We start from the raw sequence: 25,790 nt of genomic DNA, 5'->3' as shown, positions 1-25,790 counted from the left end.
GCACCATTTCTGATCACTCTCCGGTATCGGCCTCCTTTGTTATACTAGAAAAGAGAGCAGGACCCACCTGTTGGCGTCTCAATGTATCCTTATTAAACAACAGAGAGGTTTCAGCAGAGGTGGATAGGGCACTTGAACGCTATTTTGCGACAAATGTGACTGATGATGTCTCCCCCATGACTATATGGGCAGCACACAAATGTGTGATCCGCGGAGTATTTATTCAGGAGGGAAGTAGGCTGAAAAAAGAGCGGAATGAGGTTATAGAGAAATCTCTCCAGGAGATTAGACGGTTAGAGCTTCTTCATAGGAGCTCCCTCTCTGATGTAGACCTGAGGGCTCTAACTACTGAAAGGGAAAAACTCAAATCCCTCTTATTCTTCAAAGCTCGCTATGCAGCCACACGATGCAAACAATACTACTATGAGTTTGGAAATAAGTGTGGTCGTTTACTCGCTAGGGCCCTTTGGTCACAACAGACAGGAAACTATGTCCCATTCATTAATGACTCCGCATCCAGGAAACGCCACAGGACTTCTTCAATAGCCAAGACATTTAGGGCATTCTATGATACACTATAATCTCCCCCGGGAATCTTCAGATGAGACTGGGTCAATGCTAATGGATAGAATTAGAAGATACCTGGAGACCTCAGGGATGCCTAGACTCTCGGAAGCTGATATAGAGGAATTAGAAGCCCCACTTACTCTTTCAGAACTTAAAATGGCCCTGGCTCAAATGCCGACGGGAAAGGCTCCGGGACCAGATGGCTTCCCCAGGGATTACTATGCACAATATTTTGACTCGCTACACCCCCATCTCCTTAACGCCCTTAATTCAATCACAGAAGATGAATACCAGGCATCCTTTCCAGCGGACATAACAATGTCTCACATTACGTTAATTCATAAACAGGGCAAAGACCCAGCAGTATGCCCTAACTATCGCCCCATATCCTTGCTAAATCTAGACCTAAAAATATACGCTAAAATTATCGCGAATAGGCTTTCTCCCTATATGAACCAGCTAGTGCACTATGACCAAACCGGGTTCATTCCGAAGCGCGAGGCGCGTGACAACACCATACGCACACTGGGAGCGGTTCACTGGGCACGGTCGAAGGCCTCACCTATGATGCTATTATCTACTGATGCGGAGAAGGCCTTCGATCGTGTCCATTGGGAATTCTTGAAAGGCACCCTGATACATATCGGACTGGCTCAAAAAGCGCTGACACGTATTATGGCCCTATATAGATCCCCCTGTGCTAGGGTTAAAGTTAATTTAGAGCTCTCTGACCTCTTCAACATAGCCAATGGCACGCCCTAGGGATGTCCCCTGTCTCCCTTTATATTTGCCCTGACAATTGAGCCACTATTACGCAATATTCGGGCCAATTCCGATATTAACCACCTTAGCGGTATGGACGAGCTCAGCTCGTCCATTACCGCCAGAGGGTGCCGCTCAGGCCCTGCTGGGCCGATTTTAATGAAATAAAGTGCAGCACACGCAGCCGGCACTTTGCCAGCCGCATGTGCTGCCTGATCGCCGCCGCTCTGCGGCGAGCAGCGGCGAAAGAGGGTCCCCCCAGCCGCCTGAGCCCTGCGCAGCCGGAACAAAGCTAAGGGCTGGATCGGAGGCGGCTGACGTCACTCCGCTCGTCGCCATGGCGACGAAGTAAGCAAAACACGGAAGGCCGCTCATTGCGGCCTTCCGTGTTACTTTTGGCCGCCGGAGGCGATCAGAAGAACGCTGCATGAAATAGTTTTTTTTATTATTTAAAAAAAACCCTCCCGCAGCCACCCTGGCGATCTTAATAGAATGCCAGGGTGGTTAAGGGGCTCCAGGTAGATACAACAGAGCACAAAATAGCCGCATACGCGGACGATTTACTTTTTTATATCACCTCTCCTCACATCTCCTTGCCCAAACTACTACGAGAGTTCTCGACCTTTGGCCATTTGTCAAATTTCAAAATCAATTATGATAAGTGCGAGGCCCTTAACATCAACTTAGACTTGACCACAAAATCTGTACTGGAATCTAACTTCCCATTTATATGGTCACCCCGAGCTCTATCATACTTAGGTACCAAAATCCCCAGTAACTTAGCAGAGACCTTTCAACTAAACTATACCCCTCTCTTAGTTAAGGTAAAGCAAGATCTACAAAGGTGGGATCTTACTAGGTTTTCCTGGTTTGGAAGGATAAATATAATAAAAATGAATCTCCTCTCTCGCTTTTTATATATTTTTCAGACCCTTCCGATTTTAGTGCCCTCGTCCTTTTTCATAGAGATCCGCAAATGTTTCAATAAATTCATATGGAAAAGTAAACCACCTAGGATTCGCTACGCGATCTCCACTCAATCCAAGACAGAAGGGGGTTTGGCCATCCCTGATCTCCAGCTATATCATGCTGCAGCAGCTCTTACCCGTATAATTGACTGGAATAGACACGCACAACATAAGCAGTGGGTTAACATGGAAAAGACTATGACTTCGCCCCACCTGACACATCTTCCATGGACATGCAATAAAAAGTCAGATACTCGAAGCATTGACCACCCACTGGTAGTAAGTTCTTTACTGACACTATGTAAGTTCCGTAAACGACCGGATATTAGCCCCTGGCCTTCCCCTTTGACTCCTTTGCTAGATAATCCAAGATTCCCCCCTGGGCTGCACGTCTCCGCATACAAACAATGGCGTGGAACCCACACAGTTAGAGCACATCATTTAATACACAATAAGGAATGGCGAGGTATCAACTCACTGAGATCTATTCTTCAACTACCCAAAGCAGATGAATGGTCTTTTTTACAATTTAAGCACTTTCTGCTCAGTTTGGGCAGTAGAGCCGACTTTGATCGCGCTCCTTCACCATTTGAGACCATTTGTTCTGCGGAGGGTGTTGTCACACAGAGCATCTCCCAGGTTTACTTGATGCTAGTGGCAGATACTGAAGCCACTAATGCCATCCGTCTACGGTGGGAAACCACAGTCGGTAAATCCTTCACTAATACCCAATGGCAGAAAATTGTAATCCTAGCCCATAAATCCTCTTTATCCGCACGGATCCAGGAGTCTGGATATAAATTCCTGGTACAATGGTATTACACACCAGCTAGGCTCGTTAAAATGTTCCCTGGCTCTAGTGATGTATGCTGGAGATGTAGAACCCACAGTGGTACATTCCTCCATATGTTCTGGGAGTGTCCACAACTCTCTGAATATTGGAACTCTGTTCGAGCGCTTATATCTGATATTACAGGTGTAGCCTCTTCAGATGATCCGACGTACTATTTGCTCCATAATACACCACGACGCCTGGGAAAATATAAAAAATCTTTGTCCAAACACCTTATAAATGCTGCCAGAATATTGATAGCACGTCATTGGAAAACGACGCAGTCTCCCTCAGTGAAGGAATGGATACAGGAGATTAAGAGTATTAAACAAATGGAGAATATCACATCGACAATACACAAACGAGACGAACAATTTAGCTGGACGTGGGCCCTCTGGTCTGAATTTGAGGAGACGGATGACTATAAGAGGTTGATAGGATAATTTGTAGAGTATATAGGGACGATACCCCTGGTGTTTGGCGTCTGGTTAGGTGAACTAAGGGGGCCCCCCCATCACCTCTGTGGGGGGGGGGGGAGGGGAGGTTTCCGATTTAACATCTCAATAGGCGGCTACTGGGCTCTCTCGAACTAACATATTTAGCAATAGCTTTATTTTTGACCGAACTCTCTTTTCCTTTTCCTTCTTTGTCCTCTTTCTTCTTTACCTCTGAATGTCTCTGTCTATCTGTTTGTCCTGTGCTTACCTAAGATTGCCAATACCCTGGAGGATGCAAGGCAACTAGGATACACAGCCGGATACGTGATAAGGTTTAATACTTATATGGTGGGGGTCTCGGGTGAATGATCCCTATGGGCCCCGAGCCCTCCTACCATATCATAATTGCTATCCCTCGGCTTACTGAGGGGGGAAGGCTGGAGTGCACGTGGGGGCAGCCACGTGAACAATATGATAGATAAATGTCTTAAGACACATCCTCCTGGAGGAATGTATTGCCATTCACTACATCCTTATACCCTGTAGTAGGTAAGGTCGCTCTACCTACTACAGGGTACCTGCGGGTGTGCGGATTCTATTCCTTCTGTATCCTTATACCCTGTTGTGATTATTAACCACCGCTGGTGACACTGGTCGTCACCGGCTGCATAATTTTTCTTGTTTCTCTCTCACTGTTTAAAATGGGATAAGGAAGGCTCTGTAAGACACTTGGTTTTTTTTTCTGTTCCTGTTTGTTTTTTCTGTAATGTGAAAAATTTCTAAAATAAAGAATCTTTAAAAAAAAAATGTACACAACATTAAAAATTAACTGTTTATTTCCCACACCAAATTACCCAAATAAAATTTTTAATGGAAAAAAAAAAAATTACAATACAAAAAAAAAACATAGTTACCTAAGGGTCTGAACTTTTTAAATATGCACGTGAAAGGGGTATACTACGAACATTTTAAAAATATATCCTTGTAAATAGAGATGGACGCAAAACGGAAAAAATGCACCTTTATTTTCAAATAAAATATTGGCGCCATACATTGTGATGGGGACAAAATTTAAATGGTGTCATAACCGAGACAAACGGGCAAATAAAATACATAAGCTTTAATTATGGTAGTGTGGATTATTTTAAAGCTATAATGGACGAAAACGGAGAAATGATTTTTTTTTTTTTTCTTATTAATACTGTTAAAATGCATTTATAAAAAAATAATTCTTAGCAAAATGTACCACCCAAAGAAAGCCTAATTAGTGGCGGAAAAAACAAGATATAGATCAATAAATTAAGTAGTGATAAAGTTATTAGCGAATGAATGGGAGGTGAAAATTGCTCTGCTGCATAAGGTGAAAAATCCCCTCGGGCTGAAATGGTTAAAGGACAATTGTAGTGAAAGGTATATGGAGGCTGCCTTATTTATTTCCTTTTAACCAATACCAGTTGCTTGGCAGCCCTGCCGGTCTGTTTGGCTGCAGTAGTGTCAGAATCGCACCAGAAACAAGCATGCAACTAATCTAGTCAAATCTGACAATAGTCAGAAACACCTGATCTGCATGCTTGTTCAGGGTCTATGGCTAAAGGTTCGTATACACGTCCGATAAAGATCGTTCGTTACGAACGATTCGTGACGTTTACACGATATTCAAATTAGACTGAAAAGATCGTTCGTAATGAACGATTGTGTACACACGTGAACGATATAAGTATAAAGTACTGAACGACGAACGATAAAAAAATGCGTGCGCAAACGGAAGTGACGTTATGACAGGCAATAAGAACATGCGTTATCGGACGATCTTTGTACACACTGCAACGATTGAACGATTATCTTTCGAAAAAATCCGCCGGGTTGGATCGGTCCGATTGAACGATAACGATCGTTATCGTTCACAAAAACGATCGTTCACACTTTTTGAACGCACGATTATCGTTCCGATTGTCGTTATCGTTCGTTTTTGAACGATCGTTATCGTACGTGTGTACTCAGCTTAAAAGTATTAGAGGCAGAGGATCAGCAGGGCAACCAGGCAAGTGGTATTGCTTAAGGGCTCTTTCAGAGCTGCCGTTGGAGAACGCTCAAAGCATACGTTTTGTTTTATGCGTTTTAATGCGTTACAGCACATAGGAAACCGCAAGTATTTTTTTTTCCTTTTTAGTTTTCAACTTTGTACATTGTTCCTCTGTTGCATACTGGGACTGATTGCCTGCTTTAACGTTTTAAAAACGCGCATAGTGTGCGTTTTACATTGACTAACATTGTAGCGCATAAAGCTAGCGTCGGCCAAAAATCTGCGCCTGGGTGCGTTGTAACGCAACGCACAAAAACGCAGCGTTATATGTGAAAGCTAAAAGGAAAGTCTATGGACTTTCATTTTACCTTGGGTAACGCAAACTTTACCCGTTGCGTTGAAACGCAGAAAATCTGCCCTAATGTGAAATAGCCCTAAAAGGAAATAAATATGGCAGCCTCCATATCCCTCTGCTTTAAGTATACAAACCGCAATTCACAGAAAGCAGCAGAAAAGCAAGTCGGTGGTTTATGAGAGTCAAAGGTTTGTTTGACGTATTGAAAATTAGTTAAAAATGATCCCAGATCTGTCCAGCTAATGAAATATGCCACGAGGATGGAGTTTGTTAGAGCTTTTATTCCTAAACAGAGTGTTGTTACCATAGTTGCAAAATGAACGTTCATGTCAGTTTTGAAAATGTTTATCTAGCTGAAAGGGAAAGGTCTTTTTCAGAATTTGATGTTTTCAAAAAGGATTTATGTAGCACTTTAAAGGACATCCGAGGTAAAAATAAACAAAGGAGATTAACAACTGTGTCCAGAGTGATCCAACCATTTAAAAAAAAAAAAAAAAAAAAGTTCCACACACCTGGGGCTTCCTTCAGCCCGTGGCAGCCGCCCTGCGCCCTGCCGCAGCTCCGGTGGCTCACAGTCTTCTCTGCTGGCGCAGCCAAACTCGCCAGGTCGGGTTCTGTGTCGGCTTCGTCTGCGCTCCACGGCGCGGGTGATGTGGTCTCTCTGACGTCATCAGGACAGTACTGCGCAGGCCATGTGACCCCCGCGGTGGAGTGCAGAAGAAGCCGACCCAGAACCCGACCTGGCGAGGTCGGCTGTGGCAGCGGAGAAGACCGGGAGCCACCGGAGCTGCGGCAGGGTGCAGGACGGCTGCCACGGGCTGGAGAAAGCCCCAGGCAAGTGGATTTAAGAAAAAAAAAAAACCTGGATGTATCCTGCCACTGTTAACCTCCTTAATCCCAAGTCAGGCTAGGGACAGAAATCCACAGCTCAGGGCGGTAATCCTGTGCCTGTGTGAGTTATATGCAGGAGCTGCTGCAGATCTCTCTTCTGTATGTTTGGGTTTTTTTCTTTGTTTTTTTTTGTTTTGTTTTTATGTTTGTTTGTTTTTAGGGTCTAAAAGCTTGTGAAAAAGTTGCACGGCTTTTAAACCCTAAGGCCAGAAACCCACTAGAAGCAATTTCTAATCGCTAGTGATTTGAAAAAGCTCCGGCCGGCGCGACTCCCCCTCTGTCCCCGCAGCTTCTTCTCCTCGCTGGGTTCCGGACTGGCTGCTGCTTCATTGGACTTCCTGTCCCGGCAGGAAGTTTAAACAGTAGAGCGCCCTCTACTGTTTAAACTTACCTGGCAGGAAGTTCAATGAAGCAGCAGCCAATCTGGAACCCAGCGCGGAGAAGAAGCTGCGGGGACAGAGGGGGAGTCGCGCTGGCCGGAACAGGTAATGTATGCATGCGGGGGCAGCGGCAGCACCACCACCACAGATTGTGATCGGTTTCATGCTGAAATCGATTCACAATATGTTTGCAGTAAAGGCAGCCATACGATCCCTCTCTGATCAGATTCGATCAGAGAGGGATCTATCTGTTGGTCGAATCTGATGGCAAATCGACCAGTGTATGGCTACCTTTACACTGTGTCCTTCTCTAACACCAATTCCTCCCCACGCCCACTGTCTGTTGTTGTTCCTCAAGGCTCTGTTCTTGTGCCACTTCTTTTCTCAGTCTACACTCGTGGCCTGGGACAACTAATTAACTCTTTCGGCTTCCAGTATCACCTCTATGCGGATGACACCCAAATCTATCTCTCAGCTCCTGATCTGTCATCACTACTATCTAGAGTCCCCGACTGTCTATGTGCCGTTTCTGCATTTATGTCCTCCCGCTTCCTCAAACTTAACATGAGTAAAACGGAAATTGTGATTTTTCCACCATCGCTAACTACACCCCCACCAATTGCAACTATAACGGTAGACAAAACCCCAATAACCTTAACCACTAAGGCCTGCTGCTTGGGGGTTATACTTGACTCAGAGCTCTCCTTTAAACCTCACATTGCCTCATTAATCACCACCTGCTATTTCCAGCTCAAAAATATTTTCCGTATCTGTCCCTTCCTCACACAAGAGGCCACCAAAATGCTTGTACTGTACATGCCTTAAGGTGCCCATACACTCGTCAGATTGGCAGCAGATAGATAAGAAATGCATCTGATGATCTATCTGATGCGTTTTTAGAACATTTTTTACCAGGATAGAATTCCAATAGATTTCAGTTTGAAATCTATTGCAATTCGATCTGATGGCATTTTTTTGCCATCAGATTTCCATTAAGGCCAATGCAAACTGATAAGCAATCTCATCAGATCGACCTAAATTTTCCACCCTGCCAGTTCGATGGAAATCCATCGAAATCGGCCGTCGATCGGTCGATTGGCCAACCGATTTGCAATCGATCTATCGATCGATCGATCGGGATCGATCGGTCGGCCAGAAAATCGGCTGAGTGTATGGGCCCCTTAACCCCCTTGGCGGTATGAAAAATACCGCCAGGGGGAAGCGCAACAGTTTTTTTTAAATTTATTTTTTTTTTTTATCATGTAGCGAGCCGAGGGCTCGCTACATGATAGCCGCTGCTCAGCGGCATCCCCCCAGCCCCGCCGATCGCCTCCGGCGATAGGCGATCAGGAAATCCCGTTCAAAGAACGGGATTTCCTGGAGGGCTTCCCCCGTCGCCATGGCGACGGGGCGGGATGACGTCACCGACGTCAGCGACGTCGGGACGTCATTGGGAGACCCGATCCACCCCTCGGCGCTGCCTGGCACTGATTGGCCAGGCAGCGCTCGGGGTCTGGGGGGGGCCGCGCGCCGCACCGGATAGCGGCGATCGGGCGCGCGGCGGCGGCGGCGATCGGGGTGCTGGCGCAGCTAGCAAAGTGCTAGCTGCGTCCAGCAAAAAAAAAATTAAGTAAATCGGCCCAGCAGGGCCTGAGCGGCACCCTCCGGCGGCTTACCCCGTGTCACACACGGGGTTACCGCCAAGGAGGTTAAATCATCTCCCACCTAGACTACTGCAACACCCTGCTCTGTGGTCTACCAAAAAAAAGGCTAGCACCTCTCCAATCCCTTCTAAATTCAGCGACCCGCCTCATTCACCTTTCCACACGCTCTTCCGATGCAGCCCCACTGTGCCGTTCTCTCCACTGGTTACCCATTACCCAGAGGATCCAGTTCAAACTCCTGACTCTAACATACAAAGCCCTCCACGAGTTGTCTCCTCCATACATCTCCTCACTAATCTCAAGATATTGTCCCTCCCGCAACCTCCGCTCCTCCCAAGAAATTCTCCTGGCCTCTAAGCTGATCACCTCCTCTCATGCTCGCATCCAAGACTTTACACGAGCATCATCCCTTATCTGGAACTCTCTTCCACAGCCTGTACGTCATGCTCCAAACCTGGGCATCTTCAAACGCACTCTTAAAACACGCCTTTTCAGACAAGCTTATAACAGTCTATAGCACTTATTTACTTATCTGTTACAATGTAATCCGAGGCAAAGGGTCACTGCCTCATCCATCCACCACCCCCTTACCTAGTGTGTCCCCAACTACCCATTAGATTGTAAGCTCGCAAGGGCAGAGTCATCCCCCTAATGTTTACTGTTTTTGTCACAATATTTGTTCTGCTTGGAACTCTGTTGTACATTTTGTTAGTGTATCTATGTTCCCCTTGTCGTCTTATTGTGCTTTGTAAAGCGCTGCAGAATATGTTGGCGCTATATAAATAAAAAATAATAATAATATAATAGGCCTTCTTGAAGAGGTGAGTTTCACGGGCATGTTTGAAGATGAAGGGGGGGGGGGGGGGCAGTGAGAATGAGTTCCAGGATGGGGCTGACTCTAGTGAAGTCCTGTAGTTGTGCATTGGAGATGCATGCGTGCGTGGGGGTGCTTAGGAGGGGGTTGTTGGAGGAGCAGAGTGGGTGGCTGGTTATGTGCCAGGTCAGAGAGAGCATTCTGCTGCCTTGTTGCAAGGTCTTAGGAAAAGGTGGGAAGCTTGGAGGCCCTGAACCTGAATCTGTTGCATGGCTATGCGCCTACCTTTTGGCTTATTTTTATTTAATACTTTGCAGCAATAGAGTGTGTTAAATAAATAGTAATGTATCGCATATTGCAGATTTTGATCATTCTACTCCTTTAACAGAGAACATGTTTTACACCCACTGTCTTCTGGGCAATCATGGCATCCTCTCCAAGATCTGGATAGCGGCTCACTGGCCAAAGAAATTGACGAAGGGTAATGTAGTAGAATGTAACCTGGAAACAGCTGTCCATAACATAGTTTCTCCAAAGGTAAGACCGCTCAGCTACCAGATGTGTACTTAATGGGTAACTTTGACTAAACTGAACCTCTTACTTAGAATCAGGGCCGGTTTAAGCAACAATGGGGTCCCAGGGCAAAATAAACCTGGGAGGCCCCCCCAACAGATAGCCCGGAACAAAAATCGGCATTAAGGGACCTTTTTTGCAGCTGGTATAGTCAGGGTGTGAAGCCCCAATCGGTCGGAGCTCCACATTCTGGCTACCCCAGCCTGCATGGGAGGCAAGGGTTAAAAAGTTTCAGGAGGGGGGACCCCACATAATTTAAAAAAAAAAATCCCACACTCTAAACATAAAAGAAAAATTGGGAAAATAGGAAAAAATGCCAGGGATCTTCATGCAGCCATATTGCGGCTGTATAGCGATCCCTGGCCAAAGCGCTGCGGCTGCGTATGGAGTGGACCCCCTGGAAACCCCGTCAGGAAATTTATTGCTCTTTCTTTTGATGCATGTAAAATTACACTACCGTTAGGTTTGCTACTAAAAGTGACATTTACCACATTTAAAAGTATACTTTTTTCCTTCGAAACTTTAAAATCGATTTTATCAAAAACTATAAGGTCTTTTTGAAAAAATTGTTTTTTTCTCTTATTCCCAATGATCTCCTTAACATATCCTGCAAATTTAGGGTTTCTAGCATTTAAGGTGGATTTGCTATTAACCATTAAAGTCGGCAGGTTTTTAAATGTGTATTTTTTTTCCTTTGAAACTTTAAAATCGATTTTCTCAAAAACTATAAGGTCGATTTGAAAAATTTGTTTTTCCTCTTGTAGCCACTGGGGGCCCCTACAAGCTCTGTGGTCCTGGGCAGTTGCCTCCTTTGCCTCTATGGTAGCGCCGGCCTTGCTTAGAATGCCTAGACACAGAGATTTGGTCACAGTGGCCAAGCGCCCTTCCTCTCCACTCTAGCAGATATAAGCAATGGTGAAGTTATTTCCTGTCTACTGCTTGGAGACAGACAAGATAGCCAAGCTTCATTTAGTAGGGCTGGGAAAATGGCAGTTTACAGCTGTGGTGTAAAAAGCGTCTTCCTCCCCCCTTACCTACCAGCCTTCTTCCAGATTCTTATTCCTTTCTGGAGAAATAGAAGATTACATAACTGTTTCCTTCTGCCTATGTGGATTGGCCAGATCTGTGTCCGGACATCTGAGACAAGGAGTTTCAGTTTAGTTTTTGCTACAAATTGAGAGGCGATAAATTTAACAAGTCTACTTGTTTGCATCAGTACAACTAATCTGTAAGTAAACTAATAGTAATAAGTAAGTAGACTTTGCTGCTTACATTTAGGTACTTCAAGAAATAGGTACACAAGTAATAAAGCAGGAGTCTCAAACTCGCGGCCCGCGAGCCATTTGCGGCCCTCGATACAATATTTTGTGGCCCTCGCTGGCAAAAGCTTCCTTATAGTTCGCTTCAGTGCTCCCAAGTAATCTGCCGCATCCCCGCCGCTAAACGAGGGCTGCAGAGCCCCCAAATCGCCCGGGGGGCAATCTGCCGGTATTTCCTGGAAGGGGCAGAGCTTTCAGCTTCAGCTCTGCCCCTCCTGACGTCAATCACCGCACGGATCGCCGCCTCTCCCCGCCCCTCTCTTTGAAGGAAGAGTGAGAGGGACGGGCAGAGGCGGCAATGCGCCGCGGTTGTGAAATTCCTTATGCGGCCCGGCCTCATCCTGACTTTGCCTCCTGCGGGCCCCCAGGTAAATTGAGTTTGAGACCCCTGGTACATACAAGGCACCTTTCCCGCCCAGCAGGAATCAGGACTCTATCTCTCAGGGACATTGTAGGGCCAAGACTGTACCGATGCATTGCTAGCACACCTGTTGCTATGCCAAGGGGAGTAGGGCCAATGTATTGGCCCACAACGCCCATCACATGACAGGCAGGGGTCTAAATAGAATCTGGCAGATCCCCAAGCAAAACTCTGCTGTCTGGCACCCCCAGCCTGTGTGCACAATTACATAACCCCCCATCGCCACCCTTCATACTTTACCAGTTGCAGGGCAGGTCCTCCTCTCTCCTCAGAATCATAGCTGCGCATCATGCAGCCGATCTCCCAACAGCTCCTGTCTCTGCATATCATGTGACAGTCATCAGGTGTATATCTACTGTACCACTTTTGTGTGACTTTTGAAGCATGTGTGTGGGGTCAGTTTTTGAAATTTGATTAATGTATCTTTTTGTGAAAAAATAAACCACATTTTTACAACTAAAATCTTCACTACTGGCTAGATAGTGTACTTGTTAAGGGCTCTGCCTCTTCCTGTTCAGTAAGCCTGCACCTATTCAGTGAGGAGACCATGGGCAAGACGCCCACTAACACGGCTGCTCTCTATAGATCGCGCCCCAGTGGCTGCAGCTCTGGTGCTTTGAGTCCGCCAGGAGAAAAGCACAATATAAATGTTCTAAGGCCACAAGAATGAAACGATAAAATATACAGACTTGTTTAGTTAGCATTGAAATGATTGTTGTTGCTTTTTTACAGCACCATTTGATTTGTGGTGCTGATGAACATAGTAGACAATATAACTGTGTAACATAGTAAGTTTAGCAATCACTGGATCCAGGTATGCTTGCATGCTTTACTGTTACATGTCTGTTGGAAATAACCAGGTTCTTGATATAAATACCTCAAAAACTCTCTCACAGATGATGTCCCTGAGACTGTCAAGCCATTTACTGCTTGGAGTGGTGCGAGTATTCCAGCGAAAGACCAAATACCTACTAGATGACTGTAATGAAGCACTTCTCAAACTCAAAATTAACTTTCGTCCAGGTAACAATGAACTCTTATTGCTGGAAAGTTGTTGTTTTAGAGTTAAACCAAAAATTTGAATTAACTGCACCAGCTTTCTTTCACTTTATTGGCAAGTCTGTGGGAAGTTGCAAATGAACAGCATTACTACATGTGATCACTAGAGCATAGTTCCTCAACTCTGTCCTCAAGGCCCACCAACAGCACGTTTTGCAGAAAACCACACACAATCACAGGTGAGGTAATTAGTGTCTCAGCAGAGCTGATTAACTACCTCTGTGGATGTCTACAAAACATGCACTGTTTGTGCAAACACATTGAATCCAGCGCAGGAGACTTTAAAACACAATGGCCTCAATTCACTAAGCTTATCTCCTGTCTTTAACCACTTTACCCCCACGCGTACGGATTTCTCCGCCCCTTTTTTCCCTCCTAAAAAACCAGGGACGGAGAAATCCGTACCTTCCGTGCTACCGCCGCTGTCCGCGCTCCCGCCGCTCGTGCACGCCGCCGCCCGCTCGCCCGGAGATCAATGAACGGGAAAATCCATTCCCGTTCGTTGATCTAAGCACCCGCAATGATCTGCTGCTTCTTTCAGAAACAGCGAGATCATTGTGAGTCTCCCAGCCTCCTACTGCTTCCTGTAAGCGTCCTTCCGGACGCTTACAGGTCGCATGTAAACAAACACTCTGTGGCCATCTTGTGGCCAAATAGTAAACTACACCCTAAAAGCATTTTACATATACAAACATTACATTTACACAATAAATTAACTCATTACCTCCCACACTCCCCAATTTTTATTTTTTTTTTGTAATTAAAAAAAAAAAAAAAATACAATAAAAAAAAAAAAACATAAATAGTTACCTTAGGGACTGAACTTTTTAAATATTTATGTCAAGAGGGTATAACACTGTTACTTTATAAACTGCGGGCTTGTAATTAGGGATGGATGCAAAACTGAAAAAAATACACCTTTATTTCCAAATAAAATATTGTCGCCAAACATTGTGATAGGGACATAATTTAAATGGTTTTATAACTGGGACAAATGGGTTAATACATTTCATGGGTTTTAATTACAGTAGCATGCTTTATTTAAAAACTATAATGGCCGAAAACTGAAAAATAATAATTTTTTTCCCACATTTTTTCCTATTTCCCCATTAAAACACATTTAGAATAAAATAATTCTTGGCATAATGTCCCACCTAAAGAAAGCCTAATTGGTGGCGAAAAAAACAAGATATAGTTCATTTCATTGGGATAAGTAATAATAAAGTTATAGACGAATGAATGGAAGGAGCGCTGAAAGGTGAAAATTGCTCTGGTGGTCAGGGGGTAAAACCCCTCAGTGGTGAAGTGGTTAATAACTCTTCTAGAGTTGTTACCATGGTGATAAGGCATGTAGTATTCAGGAAACATTTTACCTCAGGCAAACCTAAAGTTAAAGGGGAACTGAAGAGAGAGGTATATGGAGGCTGTCATGTTTATTTCCTTTTAGACAATACCAGTTGCCTGGCAGCCCTGCTGATCCTCTGCCTCTAATACTATTAGCCATAGCCCCTGAACAAGCATGCAGCAGATCAGGTGTTTCAGTGGTTCAGACTTATAAGTCTGATCTGACAAGACTAGCTGCATGCTTGTTTCTGGTTTTAATCAGATACTACTGCAGAGAAATAGACCAGCAGGGCCGCCAGGTAACTGGTATTGATTAAAAGGAAATAAACATGACAGCCTTCATATACCTCTCTCTTCAGTTCCCCTTTAACTCCTCTGCCTTTAACCTCCTTGCCGGTTTTCCCGACCTGAGCTCGGGGTAGAAAAAAGCAGCTGCTATCGGTGATCCCGAGCTCAGGTCGGGGTAGGCATTGCAGAGCTTTATCTGTAGTTGTGGAGTCCCGCGCGCGATCTCGCTGCGCAGCGGGACTCCAGCCTCTCTCCCCGGCAGTGTGGGGTCTTTCCCTGGCCGCCGGGATCCCCCATGTCCCCGCTATTCTTCCGGGGACCCGGCAGCCAGTTGGAGCAGCGCAGCCGTGGTGGTGGCAGCAGAGCGGTGGTGGCAGCGTGACGTCATCGGGGGCGGGGCTAACATTGAAAACGAACTTCTCTATATTAGAGAAATATAGAGAAGTTCGTTTATATGTATATTAGCACCATCTTGTGGGCAAAGAGAAAACTGCAGCCCAGGAGCCCAGGAAGGTAAAAGATTTTTTATTTTGCTGCAGATCTCCCTGCCAGAATGATTTTTTTCAGGTTTTAGGGTCTGAAAGAGTGAAAAAAAATTGCACCGCTTTTAGACCCTAAAATCTGGAAAGAATCATACCGCCAAGGAGGTTAAGTTAACTCTTTAATCCTTAAAATAACTCCAGAGTTAAAGACAGGCTGTTCATTAACTGCATGTGAAAATTACTACAGAGGAGGTAAATTAACTACAGAGGAGGTAAATTAACTACAGAAGAGGTAACGTAAGGAATGAAAAGATAAGATAACTCTCTCACTGTGTGGAGGTAAGTTTTCTCTTGCCTTATTATCTCCAGCCTGATCTTAGTGAATTGAGGCCAATGGCCTCAATTCACTGAGCTTATCTCCTGTCTTTAATAACTCTTCTAGAGTTGTTACCATGGTGATAAGGCATGTAGTATTCAGGAAACATTTTACCTCAGGCAAACCTAAAGTTAACTCTTCTGTCTTTAAGTTAACTCTTCAATCCTTAAAATAACTCCAGAGTTAAAGACAGGCTGTTTATTAACTGCATGTGAAAATAACTACAGAGGAGGTAAAATAACTACAGAGGAGGTAAAATAACTACAGAGGAGGTAACATAACTACAGAGGAGGTAACATAACTACAGAGGAGGTAACTTAACTACAGAGGAGGTAACTTAAGGAATAATGAGATAAGATGACTCTCTCTTATGTGGAGTTAAGTTTTCTCTTGCCTTATTATCTCCAGCATGATCTTAGTGAATTGAGGCCAATGGCCTCAATTCACTAAGCTTATCTTCTGTCTTTAATAACTCTTCTAGAGTTGTTACCATGGTGATAAGGCATGTCGTATTCAGGAAACATTTTACCTCAGGCAAACCTAAAGTTAACTCTTCTGTCTTTAAGTTAACTCTCCAATCCTTAAAATAACTCCAGAGTTAAAGACAGGCTGTTCATTAACTGTGTGTGAAAATAACTACAGAGGAGGTAACTTAACTACAGAGGAGGTCAATTAACTACAGAAGAGGTAACGTAAGGAATGAAGAGATAAGATAACTCTCTTAGGCATCAATTCACTAAGATCATGCTGGAGATAATAAAGCAAGAGAAAACTTAACTCCACACAGTAAGAGAGTTATCTTATTCTTTATTCCTTACGTTACCTCCTCTGTAGTTAAGTTACCTCCTCTGTAGTTAATTTACCTCCTCTGTAGTTATTTTCACACGCAGTTAATGAACAGCCTGTCTTTAACTCTGGAGTTATTTTAAGGCTTAAAGAGTTAACCTAAAGACAGAAGAGTTAACTTTAGGTTTGCCTGAGGTAAAATGTTTCCTGAATACTACATGCCTTATCACTATGGTAACAACTCTAGAAGAGGTATTAAAGACAGGAGATAACTTTAGTGAATTGAGGCCTTACTGTGTGGAGGTAAGTTTTCTCTTGCCTTATTTTCTCCAGCATGATCTTAGTGAATTGAGGCCAATAATTCGGCTTCCAGCAATTGCTGGAAGCCGAATTATTTCATTCCCCACCATCCATGGCGGCCTGGAAGGGGAATAGTATTTAAAATGGCCGGGAATTTGTGCAGCAGCAGGATCAGCCATATACCGGCTGTATCCTGCGTTCAAGTCTCCCACGCCGACTCCTTTCGTATGCCTGTTGGTGGGCCTTGAGGACAGGGTTGGGAAACACTGCGCTAGAGGGTGCATCCTCTCAGCTCTCATTCACTTCTATAGGAATTAATTCAGTTAGACTTCCATTGTAGTATAATATTAAAGTGGACCTGAACTCTAGCACAGGACAGAAGGAAAACATAGCTAAACGCACCCTTTATGTATTTAGAGAGTTTAGCCTGTCTAATTTCCCCTTATCTGTGACTAAGCACAAGTTGTAATTTGAGCTCTCTCCGTGTCAGCTGACCGTCATGGCAGAGATGGCAGATAAGCTCATTTGAAAGCACAGGATGTTAATATGTCTGCTTCCATGAAAGTAAAAACTGTGCAGATTTATTGTAGGATTTGTATCAGCTGTAGCGAAGGAATGTTTTTCTTTAAAGGTTGTTATCTTTTAGAGCAGAGAGGAAGTTCTGAGTCCAGGTCTGCTTTAACCACTTCACTCCCCTGGTAATTTTCACAGTTCAGCTCAGCTGTGATTACTTTGGCAATAACTTTATCAATAATTATCACAACTAAATGATCTATATATTGTTTTTTTTTCAGGACAAATAAGGCTTTTTGTGGCTTATATTTGTTGTTAGTAATTACCTTATTTTCTATGCATTTTAAAAGTAAAATAATGACAAAAGTGAAAAGATACACAATTTATACACTTTCATACATTAAAGCTTTAAGGTAAACAGTTCTATTGTACATTAACCACTTCAGGATTCTGCGTACGCTTAACTACGCCCCTGAATCCTGAAGTGGATTGCATACGAGCGGCCGTTCCATGTCAGTTCACGGAGCGTGTCTCCGTGAACACCCTGCGAGACGCCGATCGCGGCTCGCAGGGTAAATGTAAACACACGGGGAAGATCTTCCCTAGTGTTTACATGTATACGGCGCTGCTGCGCAGCAGCGGCGAAGAGGAGATCGGCGATCCCCGGCCTCTGATTGGCCGGGGATCGCCGGCATCTGATAGGCTAAAGCCTATCCCATCAGGCGCAGGACGGAAATCCGTCCTGCGCCGCTCACAGGGGGAAGGAGAGGGAGGGAAGGGGAAGGAGGTCAGGAAGCGCTGCGGAGGGGGGCTTTGAAGAGCCCCCCGCAAGCGCAAGCAGCCGGCGGCGATCAGACCCCCTCAGCAGGACACCCCCCCTAGTGAGGAAAAAAGGGGGGAAGTCTGATCGCCCTGGCTGCTAGCTGATCGGTGCTGCGGGCTGGAGAGCCCACGCAGCACCGATCAGCAAAAATACCCCTGGCACAGAGGTGGTTAAATAAACAGGAGGGATAGATAAAGAAATTGTGTGAGTTTAAACAGTTCATTTGTTTTGATAATGTATTGGATGTAACTATTAAGTAATGTATACAATTTGCTACTTTCTGCTCATGGAATGTGTATTTTACACTTGTTTACTAATTAACTCTGCCATTGAATTCCCTGGGAGGGGGAGACGGGTTTGCAGTCAGGGCCCGTTTCCGAATACGCAGAGTTTCCCCACAGGCAAATCGCGCAGGGAAACTCTGCCATAGGGAACAATGGCACCGCCAGCCGAATCGCTTGCGCTAGCAATTCGGGCGGCATTTCCATCCGAATCGATGTGAGAGGCTGCGAATCCCATAGCCTTGCATGGCAGGGCTGATGGGATTAGTCTGCATACCCGCAGACCCGGAAGTGCTGCCGCGCGTCTCGCAGATGCGTGTGGCACAAGTGGCAATGGGCCCCTCATTCTTTTAGAACTCTGTAGTAATGTTATTAGGTCAGAGTTAAATGAACAGTGTTATCTAAGATTTTGTTGGAAGGAGAGTGCAGATACTTTATTTTAAGATCATAGAGACAACAACTGGTTAAGAAAGGTGACACAATAATGCCTTTTTTTTCTTCCTTCTCATATTTTATACTGATGCCGCCCTTTGGTTTTTAGAGAAGAGGTCTATTTAAACCAGTTCTTTTATTTCAGATTTAATTTCGGGGTTTATGTCTGTCTTTGTAAAGGTACTGGATAGCACTATCATACACCTGTTTTACATCTTTCCCCAATTATAGAAACAAAAATATTAAACTATAGAAAAAAAAAGAAAAATTGCTCTGAAGAAATTGACAATCCTACACCATTCAATTGTCTAAAAATTGATCAGACATATCACGCTCAGATTTCTTGGTCCAATTTAAACAACAACAAAAATGAAAATTTTTCAGAACAATTGTTTTATTGAAAAAAGGGAAAATCAAATGTTTTAGTGACACTGTAGGGGGGTCGGGGGAAAATGAGTTGAACTTACCCGGGGCTTCTAATGGTCCCCCACAGACATCCTGTGTCCACACAGCCACTCCCCAATGCTCCGGCCGCGCCTCCGGTTCACTTCTGGAATTTCAGACTTTAACTTCTGAAAACCACTGCGCCTAGTTGCCGTGTCCTCGATCCCGCTGATGGCACCAGGAACGTACTGCGCAGGCCCAGTATGGTCTGTGTCTGTGCAGTACGCTCCTGGTGACATCAGCGGGATTGAGGACATGGCAACGCAGGCGCAGTGGTTTTCAGACTTTAAAGTCCGAAATTCCAGAAGTGAACCGGAGGCGGGGCCGGAGCATCAGTGAGTGGCTGCGCGGGCACAGGATGTCTGCGGGGGACCATTAGAAGCCCCGGGTAAGTTCAACTCATTTTCCCCCTACAGTGTCCCTTTAACCACTTCACGACCGCCCCCAGCCGATGGGCGGCGGCAAAGTCCGGGCCCAAACGACCGCAATACGCCCATCGGCGGGGGCGGCTGCGGGAGTGGTTATGCAGCGATCGCGTCATTCGTGACGCGATCAGCCGCCGGGGACTGGCTCCACCCACCGCTCGTAGTAACCCGCCGGCCGTTCGGAAGCGCCGGCGGGTTACTAGCACCCGGATCGCCGCACTTACATTGTATAATAGGCTTTGTAATGTATACAAAGCCTATTATACTGGCTGCCTCCTGCCCTGGTGGTCCCAGTGTCCGAGGGACCACCAGGGCAGGCTGCAGCCACCCTAGTCTGCACCCAAGCACACTGATTTCCCTCCCCCTGCCCCCTGATCGCCCACAGCACCCCTCAGACCCCCCCCCCCCCCTGCCCACCCCCCAGACCACTGTTTGCACCCAGTCACCCCCCTAATCACCCATCAATCACTCCCTGTCACTATCTGTCAACGCTATTTTTTTTTTTTATCCCCCCCTGCCCACTGCCCCCTCCTGATCACCCCCCCACCCCTCAGATTCTCCCCAGACCCCTCCCCCCGTGTACTGTATGCATCTATCCCCCCTGATCACCTGTCAATCACCTGTCAATCACCCGTCAATCACCAGTCAATCACCCCCTGTCTCTGCTACCCATCAATCAGCCCCTAACCTGCCCCTTGCGGGCAATCTGATCACCCACCCACACCAATAGATCGCCCGCAGATCCGACATCAGATCACCTCCCAAATCCATTGTTTACATCTATTCTCTCCTCTAAACACCCACTAATTACCCATCAATCACCTATCAATCACCCCCTATCACCACCTGTCACTGTTACCCATCAGATTAGACCCTAATCTACCCCTTGCGGGCACCCAATCACCCGCCCACACGCTCAGATTGCCCTCAGACCCCCCTTTATCAATTCGCCAGTGCAATATTTACATCTGTTATTCCCTGTAATAACCCACTGATCACCTGTCAATCACCTATCAATCACCCACTGCCACCCATCAATCAGCCCCTAACCTGCCCCTTGCGGGCAATCTGATCACCCACCCACACCAATAGATCGCCCGCATATCCGACATCAGATCACCTCCCAAATCCATTGTTTACATCTATTCTCTCCTCTAAACACCCACTAATTACCCATCAATCACCTATCAATCACCACCTGTCACTGTTACCCATCAGATTAGACCCTAATCTACCCCTTGCGGGCACCCAATCACCCGCCCACACGCTCAGATTGCCTTCAGACCCCCCTTTATCAATTCGCCAGTGCAATATTTACATCTGTTATTCCCTGTAATAACCCACTGATCACCTGTCAATCACCTATCAATCACCCCCTGTCACTGCCACCCATCAATCACCCCCTGTCACTGCCACCCATCAATCAGCCCCTAACCTGCCCCTTGCGGGCAATCTGATCACCCACCCACACCAATAGATCGCCCGCAGATCTGACATCAAATCACCTCCCAAGTGCAGTGTTTACATCTCTTCTCTCCTCTAAACACCCACTAATTACCCATCAATCACCCCCTATCACCACCTGTCACGGTTACCCATCAGATTAGACCCTAATCTGCCCCTTGCGGGCACCCAATCACCCGCCCACACCTCAGAACGTCCTCAGACCCCAGCCCTGATCACCTCGCTAGTGCATTGCTTGCATCTATTTCCCCCCTCTAATCACACCTTGAGACACCCATCAATCACCTCCTGTCACCCCCTAGCACACCTACCCATCAGATCAGGCCCTAATTTGCCCCGTGTGGGCTCCTGATCACTCGGCCAAACCCTCAGGTCCCCCTCAGACCCCCTTCCGATCACCTCCCCAGTGCATTGATTGCATCTATTTTCCCCTCTAACCGCCCCCTGAGACACCCATCAATCACCTCCTGTCACCCCCTAGCACTCCTATCCATCAGCTCAGGCCCAAAACATCCTGTCATCTAAGAGGCCACTCTGCTTATGACCGGTTCCACAAAATTTGCCCCCTCATAGACCACCTGTCATCAAAATTTGCAGATGCTTATACCCCTGATCAGTCATTTTGAGAAATTTGGTTTCCAGACTACTCACAGTTTTGGGCCCGTAAAATGCCAGGGCAGTATAGGAACCCCACAAGTGACCCCATTTTAGAAAGAAGACACCCCAAGGTATTCTGTTAGGTGTATGATGAGTTCATAGAAGATTTTATTTTTTGTCACAAGTTAGCGGAAATTGATATGTATTGTTTTTTTTTTCACAAAGTGTAATTTTCCGCTAACTTGTGACAAAAAAAAAATCTTCTATGAACTCACCATACTCCTAACAGAATACCTTGGGGTGTCTTCTTTCTAAAATGGGGTCACTTGTGGGGTTCCTATACTGCCCTGGCATTTAAGGGGCCCTAAACCGTGAGCAGTAGTCTAGAATCCAAAGGCCTCAAAATGACCTGTGAATAGGACGTTAGGCCCCTTAGCGCACCTAGGTTGCAAAAAAGTGTCACACATGTGGTATCGCCGTACTCAGAAGAAGTAGTATATTGTGTTTTGGGGTGTATTTTTACACATACCCATGCTGGGTGGGAGAAATCTCTCTGTAAAAGGACAATTGTGTGTAAAAAAAAAATCAAACAATTGTCATTTACAGAGATATTTCTCCCACCCAGCATGGGTATGTGTAAAAATACACCCCAAAACACATTATACTACTTCTCCTGAGTACGGCGGTACCACATGTGTGGCACTTTTTTGCACCCTAAGTGCGCTAAGAGGCCCAAAGTCCAATGAGTACCTTTAGGATTTCACAGGTCATTTTGCGACATTTGGTTTCAAGACTACTCCTCACGGTTTAGGGCCCCTAAAATGCCAGGGCAGTATAGGAACCCCACAAATGACCCCATTTTAGAAAGAAGACACCCCAAGGTATTCCGTTAGGAGTATGGTGAGTTCATAGAAGATTTTATTTTTTGTCATAAGTTAGCGGAAAATGACACTTTGTGAAAAAAAACAATTAAAATCAATTTCCGCTAACTTGTGACAAAAAAAAAAAATCTTCTATGAACTCACCATCCTCCTAACGGAATACCTTGGGGTGTCTTCTTTCTAAAATGGGGTAATTTGTGGGGTTCCTATACTGTCCTGGCATTTTAGGGGCCCTAAACCGCGAGGAGTAGTCTTGAAACGAAATTTCTCAAAATGACCTGTGAAATCCTAAAGGTACTCATTGAACTTTGGGCCCCTTAGCGCAGTTAGGGTGCAAAAAAGTGCCACACATGTGGTATCGCCGTACTCAGGAGAAGTAGTATAATGTGTTTTGGGGTGTATTTTTCCACATACCCATGCTGAGTGGCAGAAATATCTCTATAAATAGACAATTGTGTGTAAAAAAAATAAAACAATTGTCATTTATGGAGATATTTCTCCCACCCAGCATGGGTATGTGTAAAAATACACCCCAAAACACATTATACTACTTCTCCTGAGTACGGCAATACCACATGTGTGGCACTTTTTTGCAGCCTAACTGCGCTAAGGGGCCAAAAGTCCAATGAGCATCTTTAGGCTTTACAGGGGTGCTTACAATTAGGCACCCCCCAAAATGCCAGGACAGTGAACACACCCCACAAATGACCCCATTTTGGAAAGTAGACACTTCAAGGTATTCAGAGAGGAGCATAGTGAGTCCGTGGCAGATTTCATTTTTTTTTGTTGCAAGTTAGAAGAAATGGAAACTTTTTTTTTTTTCTTTTTTTTGTCAGAAAGTGTCATTTTCCGCTAACTTGTGACAAAAAATAAAATCTTCTATGAACTCACCATGCCTCTCACTGAATACTTTGGGATGTCTTCTTTCCAAAATGGGGTCATTTGGGGGGTATTTGTACTATCCTGGAATTTTAGCCCCTCATGAAACCTGACAGGTGCGCAGAAAAGTCAGAGATGCTTGAAAATGGGAAAATTCACTTTTGGCACCATAGTTTGTAAACGCTATAACTTTTACCTAAACCAATAAATATACACTGAATGGGTTTTTTTTTATCAAAAACATGTTTGTCCACATTTTTCGCGCTGCATGTATACAGAAATTTTACTTTATTTGAAAAATGTCAGCACAGAAAGTTAAAAAAATCATTTTTTTGCCAAAATTCATGTCTTTTTTGATGAATATAATAAAAAGTAAAACTCGCAGGAGCAATCAAATAGCATCAAAAGAAAGCTGTATTAGTGACAAGAAAAGGAGGTAAAATTCATTTAGGTGGTAGGTTGTATGACCGAGCATTAAACCGTGAAAGCTGCAGTGGTCTGAATGGAGAAAAAGGCTCTGGTCCTTAAAGGGAAGGTCCAAGCATTACCTGGGGCTTCTACCAGCCCCATGCAGCCATCCTGTGCCCTCGTAGTCACTCACTGCTGCTCCAGTCCCCCGCTGGGAGCTTTCTGACCTCGGAGGTCAGGGCCGAATTGCGTACATTTTTACACATTCCCGCTAGTGCAGGAACATTAACGCATACATTTTTACGCGTTAGTGGTGCAACGCGTAAATATTTGTTCCTGCACTAGCTGGAATGCGTAAAAATGTATGCAATGTGGCCCTGACCTCCGAGGTCAGAAAGCTGCTAGTGGGGGACTGGAGCAGCAGTGAGTGACTACGAGGGCACAGGGTGGCTACATGGGGCTGGTAGAAGCCCCAGGTAAGTAAAACTCATTTTTTTTTTTTTTGCTTGAAGCTTCCCTTTAAGGGGCGAAAAGACTGTGGTCCTCAAGTGGTTAAGGTGACCATACACAATTCAATCAAAATGTTCAGTTTTTTTCTTCTGTTTTATGATACAAATGTTTGAATGTATAGAACAATCAATTTTTATTTTATTTTTTTTTTTTGATAAAAAAAGTGATCATAGTTCACAATTTTTTTTTGATCATTTGATCTATCAGCTATGGTAGAAAATTCTGATAGTTTTTTTAGAAAAAAAAATTGAATGGAGTGCGTTGAATTGTTTTTATTTTTCAAATAATACATTCAATCAAGAAAACTGATTGAATTTAAAAGATTGAAAGAAAAGGGGAAAACATTTATGTTGTATGGCCCCCTTTTGAGAGCTATTTTATTGATGGAATAGCTGACTCTTTACACTGCTCAATTATTATTATTTTTTATTCCTTGCATACTCATCTTTAGCTTGGAGTACAAGAATCAGGGCTGGAAACAGAAAAACAGAATATCTCTATTTGTCTAATAATCATACATTCATTTATAGAATTATAAATAAATGACAACTCCTTTGTATTGACCAATAGGGAGTAGAGGGGGAGGTCCCAGAGGTCCCCATGTGCCTCCCAGAAAGGAAACCAATAACAGACACCAGGACACCTCTATGGAGTAGTATGGTAACCAGTTGCTGTCTCCATACACACGCTCAACAGCGGTCTTTTATGCAGCACAATTGTTGAACAACTTTTGTTGTGAAACAGCTAAAAAAGTATTTTGCTATTGTTCAAAAAGCTGATAAGACTGATAAGTCGAAGGACACCTGAGGTGACGTGACATGATGAGATGGACATGTGTATGTACAGTGCCTAGCACACAAATAACTATGCTGTGTTCCTTTTTTTTTTTCTTTTCCTCTGCCTGAAAGAGTTAAACATCAGGTATGTAGGTGGCACTTCCTGTCTGAGTCAGGACTGGGTCAGACTACAGTGTGACCCTTACCGATAAGAAATTACAACTATATAGTTACATAGTTATTTTGGTTGAAAAAAGACATACGCCCATCGAGTTCAACCAGTACAAAGTACAACTCCAGCCCGTCCCCCACATACCCCTGTTGATCCAGAGGAAGGCGAAAAAACCCCCACAAGGCATGGTCCAATTAGCCCCAAAAGGGAAAAATTACTTCCTGACTCCAGATGGCAATCAGATAAAATCCCTGGATCAACATCATTAGGCATAACCTAGTAATTGTAGCCATGGATGTCTTTCAACGCAAGGAAAGCATCTAAGCCCCCTTTAAATGCAGGTATAGAGTTTGCCATAACGACTTCCTGTGGCAATGCATTCCACATCTTAATCACTCTTCCTGTAAAGAACCCTTTCCTAAATAAATGGCTAAAACGTTTTTCCTCCATGCGCAGATCATGTCCTCTAGTCCTTTGAGAAGGCCTAGGGACAAAAAGCTCATCCGCCAAGCTATTATATTGCCCTCTGATGTATTTATACATG

The 25,790-nt window shown here is 44.8% G+C and overlaps 1 protein-coding gene across 6 annotated transcripts in view; it reads left to right on the top strand.

The window, feature by feature from the left end:
- RAD21L1 (RAD21 cohesin complex component like 1) overlaps window positions 1-25,790 on the top strand; it is a 117,257-nt gene that overhangs the window by 41,075 nt on the left and 50,392 nt on the right. For all 6 annotated transcript variants that reach the window (XM_068263509.1, XM_068263508.1, XM_068263506.1 and 3 more), the window contains exons 2-3: window positions 10,082-10,230; window positions 12,903-13,029. In XM_068263509.1, coding sequence (XP_068119610.1) covers window positions 10,082-10,230; window positions 12,903-13,029 — 276 coding nt within the window. The remainder of the gene's footprint in view (window positions 1-10,081; window positions 10,231-12,902; window positions 13,030-25,790) is intronic.

The sequence above is a fragment of the Hyperolius riggenbachi genome, chromosome 12, assembly GCF_040937935.1.
Source record: "Hyperolius riggenbachi isolate aHypRig1 chromosome 12, aHypRig1.pri, whole genome shotgun sequence".
NCBI classification, from domain to species: Eukaryota; Metazoa; Chordata; class Amphibia; order Anura; family Hyperoliidae; genus Hyperolius; species Hyperolius riggenbachi.
Note: the sequence above shows the minus strand (reverse complement) of the source record. Positions and strands in the feature narration are given on the sequence as shown.